Genomic DNA, 11,166 nt, shown 5'->3' with positions numbered 1-11,166 from the left:
AATCAGCCCATTCGATTCGGCCCATTCGAGTCAGCCCAATGGATTCGGCCCATTCAATCCGGTCGTGCCTTGAGAGCATTGATAGTTTGACGTCCAAATTGTAGAGCAATGGTGGTTAAATGTCCGCATTGTAACTCTCCCAAAGGCCCACTGTTAGGCCCATACTTGTAGTGTGTCCGTCTAAGCCCATCTTCGTACAAATAAGAATCGATCGCCATATAACAAGTTTAGTATACTTCCATGATTCATGATCATGCGCATCATATGTATGCTTGATATAAGGAGTAACTGATCATAGCATATGCCTTCGGGCAGATTATTTATGGGCTCTCGGATAGGCAGTGATGCTCCACATGAGCGCACGATACATGCAGGATTGCTGCATGACTAGATAGTGTGATTCATGCATTTCGCATTGTGACATGGTTACTGTACGCCCTAGTGACATCAGGGCAATAGCCTCCACAGGCATATCATGGTTGGCAAGATTAGATACCGAAAATTTTATTCTACATGGGGTGCTATGATATCCCTAGGTGAAAGTCCCTAAACCCTTATGGTACCAGGAGGTTACTCCAACGTCTATACCGAGTGGGTACATGAGCGTCGAGTGCTGATTACCAGAAGGCCGCGCTTCCCACTGTGTCGTAGTTGGTTGGAAGGGGGTGCGGCCTTACCCGCCTGAGAGGAGGGGGCAAAGCTAGGCTAAGTTTGACCATCTCGAGGAATGGGTCCGCTATCGATGAGCCGAGTCCGATATTGGCAGGCGGATAGTGAGGTCTTTTCCACTCACCTTATTGCCGTGATGGAGCAGCAATCTTGCTTGGAGTGTACTAGACCCCGGTTATATTCCAGAGTTGAGCTGTATTGATATGTGGATTTAAATGAGGATTCGTATGCTTGATTTGCATCTCGCATCGCATGGCCTTGGTATGGCTGACATCATTCTTGCCTTGTATCGCATAGCCTTGATACAGCTAACGGTATTCATGGATTCATCAGTATGTTCCGCATTACTCTGATACTGCATAACTTTATTACTATCTTACGCACACACTTTCACTACCCTCCAAGCTTTCTATAAGCTTATGTACGACCGTTGCATGCAGGTGACGTTAGACCGCAATAGCGCTGAGGCAGGAGCGCATAGAAGATCATCTTAGAGCTTTTTGTCCATTATCATTGTATTTCCCTTCATGCTCATTGTACTTATAAAGTTTTTTATCATAGCGGAAATGTGATAGAGTTTTTGGTTGTTGTTTGTGGGTTATACCTTTGGTTATGCTTATTACAAATCAAACTGACGTTGAAAATCCTCCTCGTAGCATCCCAGGATCGAAACCTGGCGAATGGGCGCCGGGAGTCGAGAATGGGGTACTGCAGAGGCTATCGGCACCGGATTCGGTGATCGAAAATTTTGTGAGCCCGGTCTCTGAGTTTAGGCATGACAGAGTCACTTGTAAGGGAGCTTCGATGCGAGGGCATACATTATTACTTGCACTCCATTTCTGCATTAAAAAGAGTAGTTAGGAAGTGATTGTTTGTTTACTTTATCAGTATTGCTTAATTGACTTTATAACATGTTAACTTTTGCCTTATAGAACCTCTGAGTTGATCACTCACTCCCGCTCTGGGATGGTGTTTTAAAACACCAACCAGACTCTGATTTAGATGCAGGTGCTGACAAAGTCTATGCAATGGAGCAAGACTTTACAAATGAGGAGGAGGAATACTCCTGCTTTCAATTATCGAGTGAGTCGATGTAGACCTCGTGCTGATACGCAAGAATCACTGGGATATTTGGCTTAATTGGATACATCTACTTTTCCACATTTTATTTATTTTGAAACAATGCATATATATATTAAACTCGGCTACGTACTCATACTCTGGGGGTTTGTGAAACACCCACACGCTTCAATTAATATGTTTTAGACTTTCGCTTGCTTAATTTAATTATATCCGGAGTATGATATATTGTTTTAGTATAATTCTACTCATGTTTAACTCATTAATATGGACGAAATCTGAACATAATCACCCATATTGCATAAGTGATGTTTTGGATCTCGGAAGTAGAGCTTTACTCGACCCTCGAAATTTAGGGCGTTACAACTTTACAGCCTGATATTTTTGTAATCAGTTAGGCTATATGTTAATCTAGATTTGTTTTGTTTGTTGGTTATGGTATGCCCTTAAGGGCTTAACTTGTTTTATTTTTTGGATAATGGTTAAAACTACCAAATCTTGGGGTGGTACTTTTTGACAAATTTATGGAAATATCTATTCTGATTCTAATGCTCTATTTCATTGTTTAGATGATGATCTTTATGCTTATATGATCTGTCTATTCTATTCTCTTACCCTCTGAATTATCATCTTTCATATGTTATTGGAATATCTCCTGGTAAACTCTTTGCCAATAATTGACAAGAAAGGGGAGAAGAAACCTACCCACCAAAATAATGTTTGTTTTTGCAGAAATTTCTTTTTCCCATGTTTATAGGTTATTCTTTATAGATACGAAGGGGAAGCAACATGGTTTGGTATTACATGTCAAGACTTAAGTTGTAAATTTTTATGTTTGATATGTAATTCTTATTGTTTTGGTATATCATTGGTATGGACCACGACGCGATCATAAATTAGGTTTTTTTGTCACGTAATTGACAAAGGGAGAGATTATTAGTGCACTTATTTGCACTCATGTTTTTCAATTACGTCGCTAGTTGTATCTTATAGTCGAATGAGTTCTTGACAAGTAAAGACCGGCGACGCAACTGGATCAGAAGCATCAAAGCCACATTGAAGACAAAGAACTGCTTTTATGATCTTGACCTTACAATAGATGATCCTAACCCAAATAAGAATATCTACTTAGGTCATCTATTGTAAGCCAATCTCAAGCCCATATTTTATATCTTATAGTCTTGGCTTTTGCATATCCCAAGTTGTTGAATGATTAAAAGAACAAATAGGAAAATCTGTTCACTTTCAGTTGGAAGAAGGTGTCACCAAATGACACCTTCGGTATCACCGAAGATACCTTTGGTGTTATCAAATGAGCTCAAAACTGTCCAGCAACATCACAACTATAATTTGGTATCACTAACTAGATAATTTAGTGACATAGACTGCCACTGAAGAACAAAATTCGGTATCACCGAAATGGACATATTTTGATCAGCAACTTGACGAATTATTTTGGTACTACCGAATGATATTTCGGTACCACTGAAGCAAATTCCGTGATACCAAAGTTGGCTTCGGTAGCACTGTAAACTAACCATTTTCTATCTGTTAGAAGCTTTTATTTATAAAAGCGACTTGTAGAAACATGCAAATTTAGTGGAAATAGGCACCATAGAGTCTTTAATGTATCCCAAGCTTATCCTAACCCATTTAAACTCTATCTATATGAGTTTCATGTTCTCTTCATTGTGATATTTCACTCCTATAAGCATTCAAAGCTCTGATTAAATAATAACATGAACTCATGCCTTCTCTAGAGTACAAAGACCAAACCAATAGAAAAATCATTGGTTCTTTGATACTCTAAAGTGTACATAGGTTGAATCCCTTAGGAAATTCACTCATTATCCTAAATAGGAGTTTCAACCAACCCCCATAACTTTGGTCACCTTTTTAAGTACATCTTATGCAAGGTTTTTTATCGTGAAGCCAAGCCAACAGGTAAATCCAAGATACGTGATAGGGGGGCACCGAGAAGCTGATTCAAGCACAAGAGCATGAAGATCTAGTAACCCGAGACAAGCTAAAAGAGAGAACTCAATCCGACAAGTGTCATTATAAGAATTCAAAGGTTTTAGTATCATTATTCATGTAGGATTGAGGCTATGAGTTTTCTATCCACAAACTCGATTAGATTCCTAGTGTGGGACCTTGGTCGGTGGGCCTAAACGTAGGTGCCTTACGTGGTACCTTATCTGGTGAGCCTAAACGGTAGGTACCTAGTGTGGGACCTTGGCCGGTGGGCCTAAACGTGGGTTCTAGGTGTAGGACTTTTGCTCTTGCAGAGAGCATAAATTGTGTCCTTAGCGTAGGACTGTAAAAGTTATTGATGAACCTATTTAAAACCATTGATAGTGAAATCCGGTGCACTCTGGGTTAAGTGTGGATGTCGGGAATAAAGTAGGCACGTAGCCGAACTACTATAAATACTTGTGTTTGAAATTGTTATTTGCGCATCTGTTTAATCATGCATATATGTGCTTGAATATTTAATTTTGTATACATGATTAAATGAATGCTATTCATTGATAAGAAGCACATTCCACACACAAGGGCACAATACTAGGCTTGTTATTATATGTGCATATCTCTAATAGCCTTTCTAGTTGAATCTTCTAACTGGCTTAGAAGCCGTTAGACTTATATTGCCTTACTTGCTTTAAATTAAATAATCATTTAAGATTAGGCAATTAAGTTTTAAAATAAGAGGAAATAATTGAAAAGTCCCGTTCACTCCCCTCTAGGATCTTAAGTTAGATTTCAGTATCAGCGGTGTATACCGTGATTTTAGCAAGTAGTCATCAAGATGAAGAATTTTCTACCTTGGCTCTACACGTGTTACTTACTGTGGTTGGCCACCATTCCCGCCGTTATGCAGGGAATGACATGGATGTCAACACAAAAATCTCTTTCAAACAGTGTCATACCAAAAGGATATGGTCCTTTGTCGTGTTTCACAGGCTTTGTCCATGAAATTCTATCATATGAAATCCTACACCTAATATATACAAAGACAGACTTTATTACCTCTGGTGCTCTCTGGATTAAAAGGATCCACTACATTTTTTATCTTATGAACACCACCTACCTCTAGAAGGATGCAGATTGGTTCGAATGTTGTGTTGGATGGTATCTACTCGGTCTATCGATGCAATCTGGATTTCCTCTCCACTTTGGTAGGATCAATATGGTTGGGGAAGGAGAAATAAAAAGGCATATCTTTGCAAAAACAATATCAATTATCATCTTTTGCACCCATATCATGACCGGTTGATGGCGGTTTTATGCCAGATACCATGTCAAGGTACCTTTAATCAAAATGGTCCTTTGGCCTAGAATTAATAGGGTTTAAATGACATATAGTTTTGATCTAAAGTTGGTGACAGATAGATGGTTGTTGACATTGTTGATGGCTGGCATGTCATTCTTCTTTGGTCCAGAGAGGTAGTTCAATTGACACTAGGATACAACACATTCTCAGTGTTTGGTAGCGGAGTGGGTTTATCCCAACTGTCGTTTTAGGGGTCCATGCTATCTTAGACTGTGATGCACTTATCACATTAGTAGGGTTGAGCGGGTTGTGTCCGAATATGTGAAGGTGTTGGATAATTTAGGAGCGAAAAATTCTTATAAAAAAAAAAAAAACCTAAGATCTAAGACTGGAGTATTTTAGTTCGCTATATGGCTGTTCATGCACCAGGGATCTGTGGATTTATCCTTGTAATTCGCGCCCTTGTCTGAATGGACTCTGGGTCTCTCCCTTTTGCGAGACGCGTACAAGATAAATGAGGAAAATATACTTGCTCCACCTAATCAGGCAAGTATAACTCCAATTTTCTCTAAAAAGTGTTACAATTTCTGCAATCAACGACTAATCAGTTTGATATCAAGACCAGGTGAATCACCAATAGTGAAAAGTTGGGTATCCACTTTTGACAACAAACCCAATTATAACATCATTTTTTGTAATTTTCAAAATTTCCTATCATACCCCGACCTTATCATTAAGTCTCTTCCAACGTTATTTTCTATACAAGTCTTGAAATGTAGATCACCCGTGCAGTCATTCAAATCCATACAGTTTAGACCCCTTACTCATCGTGGTCTTATGGTGTGTAGTCAGCCATGATTCTGAGATTTTGACTATTGGCAACTCTAAAATGCATCACACATTTCACATCACACACAACTTATCATCTGGCCACACTATATATCCAGGATATCAAGATATTTATATTTCTCTTTGGCAGGCGGTGCGATTATTTAAATGTTGAGATAGTCTATGATTACATGTTCCTCTGCTACACATGAATGCAAGAAGACGCTTAGTTGAAGAGTTTACTAGAAGAATTAAAATTCAACAATAAATTATTAATAATTCATTATGATAAAGATTCATACCAAGTTTATTCTTTGTAGGATTTCATTAGGCTTTTTATTTCAAATGAATGGCTTCTTTTATATCAAACGGAAATAAAGCTTAGGTTTTTTTTTTTTTTTTTTTGAGGTAGAAAACACATATCAAATCAAGTTGCCCCGTGGACATGCCAAATCATGTAAATTCCTGTGCCACTTATTACAATGATGGTATGTGGGTGTTTTTCCGCATCATCTCTGACACATGCACATAACTACGGGTCATCTTAATAGGCTGCTTTATTTTGTTTAACTCACAAGCAACAATTAACAAATAGCATAGGCAATTTTCGTTTCCACCCGTACATGTTCCCTAATAATTATATCATTCACTGGCCCAGCAAATACCACTAACACAAATAAAGAAAGTGGACTTTCACAATACAAGGCTTTTTTTTTTCCTACCAACATGTCAGAAATCATTCAAAGCTTAAGAAGTGGCCCGCGCACTACAACGACCGGACCAATTTAAAAACCGAAGTGTCAGTGAAAAAGAAAGGTCGTATGTGAAAGTTCACATACTACTTTTTTAACACATACATAAAAGCTAATTCTCATGCATAAATCATCACACGCTACGACCATAATCCCACGATTATCTTTGAATCTAACGGGTCATGCCGCCTTGAATGAGTGGTGGCAAGGTCGTGATTCCGCGGGTCTGCTTTGCCACGTTCTCATGCCATCCTGCCAACAATCAACCCAAGGACTGGTTAACATCAATTTTTATTTTTATTTAAAAAAAAAAAAAAAAAAACATACATATATGAGGTCGAGCTATGTGGGTCCCACCGTGATGTGCGTTGAACATCTACTCCATTAGCCAGATGCATCATTCTATGGTCAGCCACGGGCTTAAAAATCAGGTCAACTCCATGAATTAGGTGTGTCACACCACATACAACAGTTGAGAGCATTACATGCCCACTAAAACCTTCATGATCATTTAATGGGCCCACTGAGATGTGGTTCAAAAATCCAGCCCATCCATTGTGTGTCCTACTTGGATGAAGGGCCAGACCACAAAATTCTTTTATATGTTTATGTATGTTTTAAGAAATATTTTAGATGATATGACCCACCTAAGTTCCTTATACGGTTAATTTTAGGATATCCCATAACCTGAAGGGAACCCATCAAATGCACGGTGTTGACGTCCAACACACATCATGTGGGCCCACACTGCTTAAGCTTGTTGCCCCCTTGGTCAGCTTAGCAGAGCACGCGCGCACCTTTGCACATGTGTCATGAGCCTCTAATCTCAATGGTCCTTTCTGGTGCTGCATCACATGAAACCCCAGTACAAATTTTAATATAAAACTCTGGTGGGCCATAGTAAAGTAAAATGTAAATTAAGGGAGGAAATTATTTTCTTTTGCCATGGTCCAAAATAGCTTTGGATCAAATTAAAAGTTGTGCTCGGGGTTTTACATCACATTGACCATTCAGATTTTGGACTCACATTACATATGATGCGTTCTCAAAAAGTTCTCAAGACAACTATAGAGACTCGGTGCGCAACTCAGCACTTTGCTATATATAGTAATGGTCTCGTGCGAACCATACCACAAGGAATTTATGTGCGATCTTTCATGTAAGCCATAAGATGAGGAGAGCAGCTGAGATTTAGCTTCATTGAGTGAGAGAGCGAGAGAGAGTCTTCCAAAAAAAAAAAAGACTCTCCCACACCTACAAAGAGACTCTGAGAATTGCAAACGGATTTCATGCGAAAGCCTTTTGTTGAACGATCCTGTGCATGGATTATGTGTGGGGCCTACTATGATGTTTGTGATAAATCCAACCCGTCCATCCCTTTTTCGAAATCATTTTAGGTATCTGACCGTTCATCTAATGGGGCTGTACCAGGATGGACGATATGACGAAAGGTGATCGTAGCTCCCTCCTGGAATACTTTTACCTATGTGACTTTGGCTATCATCGTTTAGTGTAGGGCCAGCCAAATGATCGGTCTGGATACTCTTGCTCGGGTGGTAGACTCTCAGGAGTTTCAACACCCGGTCAAGGGTTTGAGTATCCATAGGTAGTGAAATCCTACTGTGGCGTGAGTGTATGTGTCGTGTGTTATAATAATAATAATAATAATAATAATAATAATAATTAAAAACTAAAAAAATATCGGTCTGGATCTCATGAATGTGCCCCACGGTAGAGGGACAGAGTACCTTGTGTGCCAAGGAGAGAGACAACATATGTCCAACGGCACAGAGAGAGGAAAATCATGCATGGGCGCCACGGAACAAAGAGAGCATGCATGTTTTAAACAGCAGGCACGGAAAGCTAGAGTGAGAGAGAGATACCAATATCCATGTAGAAGCCACGGTGCTTAAGCTCTCTGTACGCCTGACAGAGCGCACAGGATTCGCAGAAGCAATGAACGAGGCAGTCGCAGCATGGGGTCTCCTTCAATGAATACTGCTGCCTCAATTTTGATCTATAGAAACAGGAATACAGGCAGTGACACCCCGTCAAACACATTAATAGTGTGTAAAATGCCCCACTCGCCCCACATGCTGCATCCATCCAAACACACCATTCCCATGTAAAATTTTAAAAAACAATAATAATAATTTAAAAATAAATAAATAAATAAATAATCTCTCTCAGTTAGAAAAACTTACAGGTTGATCCTCTGTCGATTATCTCCGCAATCCGACCGAAGGTGATGCATGGACACCAACATGTTAGGCAACCTGTCCACGTTTTTTTCAATTTTATTAGAATCAGAAAATCAAGATCCCACCAGTCTTTCACAATTGAAACCGTCTACAGCTTTTCTACTATCTAAATTTTCAAAATGAGAAATTGGCATGGGCCAAAATCACCCAATTCCATTTGGGCGTGTATAAATTGCAATAATAATAATAATAATAATAATATGTTATTGAAAATGGACTAGTGCGTACAACTGCCACAGTCTTCACCACAGTCACAGAGGCCAGAGGACCATGGTCCAGGAGGCTGGGATTGGATTTGGAAGGCAGGGATGCTCGCACCGTAGGATTGGCCTGTCGAGCCCACGGGAATGCCTGTCGCTGAACGGTATTGGTCCACCGTAGGCGGCACTGTCGGCATGTGCGGCGCTGAGTACTTCTGATACTCGTTACTAGTGGCAGAAGGATACATGGCGAGAGAGAGAGAGAGAGAGAGAGTGTGTGTGTGTGTGTGTGTGTTGAGTTTGGAGACGAATGGAAGTAGAATTAAATAACGTGAGTGGCGGATGTATCTTTTATCCGACACGCTTTCTGCATTGCCATTTGTTTTTTTATTGGATAGCCCTTCGATTTACCTTACTTTTTCTTTTTCTTTTTTTAACGCGACTTTGCTGCCACCCCGTGACCCGTTCAGTCGGTGCAACCCTGACCGTAGTGCCCACGTCGATGAGTGCATTGTATATCTACGCCGTCCGTCGGTTTTTCCAGATTATTTTAGTGCACAGTCCAAAAATTGAAGGAAATAAAAATTTCAGTGGACCACACTACTAGAAACAGTCCTTGTTAACCATTAAAAACCTTTTGTGGGCCACAAAAGTTTTGGATTAATATGGTATTTATGTTTTTATTTCATACAGGTCTATGTGACATTTTCAGAAGGTTGGATGGTTGGGTGGACCATATAAAGTTTTTAATAATGTGCGATCAATGGCCACACTGTTTCTGTAGTGTGGTCTACCTGAAACTTGTATCTGTTTTATTTTTTGGACCATGTATTCAAATAATCTGGAAAAGACGATGGACGGGATGGATATAAAATTCATACATTGACGAGGACCTAAGATCAGGTCCGCACCCACATCGCTAATTCCGAGTTCTCAGGCAAGTTGTGCTCGACTTCTTTAAATAAAATAAATAAATAAATAAATAAAAAGAAACTTACGACTGTACGACCCATTTATGGCCCATTTACGAGAGCAAGCCCACCTTATTTTACCTTGCAAAAATAGGCCCCAGATGTACGGACACTTTTCCAAAGGTCGAAAATGCCCCTGCTTTTTCCTTCAACCGGATCGGCCGGTGCTCGAAGACAAGCGCTAACGCTCCTCGAACTCCGAGTTATACGAACGGTTCAAAAGAGATCAACGTTACATGGGCCCCACAGTTATGTATTTATTATATCTACAGCGTTCATCCATATTTCGAGATCATTTCGGAACATTATTCAAAAAGAAAATTAAAAATTCATATGCAAAGAGCAACTGGACCACACCACAAAGAGCAGCAGAAAATTGATTTTCCCCGTTGAAACTTTTGTAGGGCCCACCATAACATTTATTTTCCATCCAATCTATTCTTAAGGTTACAAAGACCTAGATGAAGAGGAAAAACAAATTTCGTAATGATCCAAAACTTCTGCGACCCTAAAAGGGTTTCAATGGTAGACGTTCAATCCTCCGCTGCCTTTTACAGTGTGGTCCACTTGATAGCTAAATCTGTCTTATTTTTCTTCTCAAGGCTTAGTACGAGCTCGCCAAATGGTAGGACGGTTTGGATATAACACATACCTCATAAAAGGACCCACAAAGGCAGTGGGGATTACAACAGGAAAAAAAAAAAAGCCTGAAATCTATGGCTACGGATTATAACCGTGGCCATAACCGCATCTCATGCTTTTTCAATATGTCCCATCGAAAAAGGTACAGAACAGTCCAATGACTTTGCATAAAAAATTCTTTAATTTTCGATTAATCAAAGTGTATTCGATATGTATCGAAGATATAGCTATGGATTATAGCCGTAGCCATAATTGCAGTCCACAAAAGTATATGCATTTTTTATTTTTTATTTTTTTATATGGAGAATTTTATTCTACCTACAATTTTCTCTAATACATATTTATATAAATATGTATATATAAAAATATATAAAAAAAATTCTCTCTTTTTTTCATTTCTTTCTTTATTTATTTAACAAGAATATCTTCTAAACCAAAATTAGTTACTTAATGTACCCTATATGATTTTGGGGTAGGAGAAGCTACTTT

At 39.2% G+C, this 11,166-nt stretch overlaps 1 protein-coding gene across 1 annotated transcript; it reads right to left on the bottom strand.

Annotated features, from left to right (window-relative positions):
* Positions 1-6,439: 6,439 nt before the first annotated feature.
* On the bottom strand, positions 6,440-9,343 carry LOC131252076 (protein PLANT CADMIUM RESISTANCE 2-like). Its single transcript, XM_058252993.1, has 4 exons — positions 9,093-9,343; positions 8,808-8,879; positions 8,487-8,699; positions 6,440-6,855 (listed from the first exon to the last, which is right to left on the bottom strand). The coding sequence occupies exons 1-4, from the start codon at positions 9,310-9,312 to the stop codon at positions 6,776-6,778; spliced, it is 585 nt and encodes a 194-aa protein (XP_058108976.1). The 5' UTR covers positions 9,313-9,343; the 3' UTR covers positions 6,440-6,775.
* Between the last annotated feature and the right edge of the window lie 1,823 nt (positions 9,344-11,166).

Source organism: Magnolia sinica, chromosome 7, assembly GCF_029962835.1.
Source record: "Magnolia sinica isolate HGM2019 chromosome 7, MsV1, whole genome shotgun sequence".
NCBI classification, from domain to species: domain Eukaryota; kingdom Viridiplantae; phylum Streptophyta; class Magnoliopsida; order Magnoliales; family Magnoliaceae; genus Magnolia; species Magnolia sinica.
The sequence above is the reverse complement of the archived record's forward strand: the minus strand, read 5'-3'. Positions and strand labels throughout refer to the sequence as shown.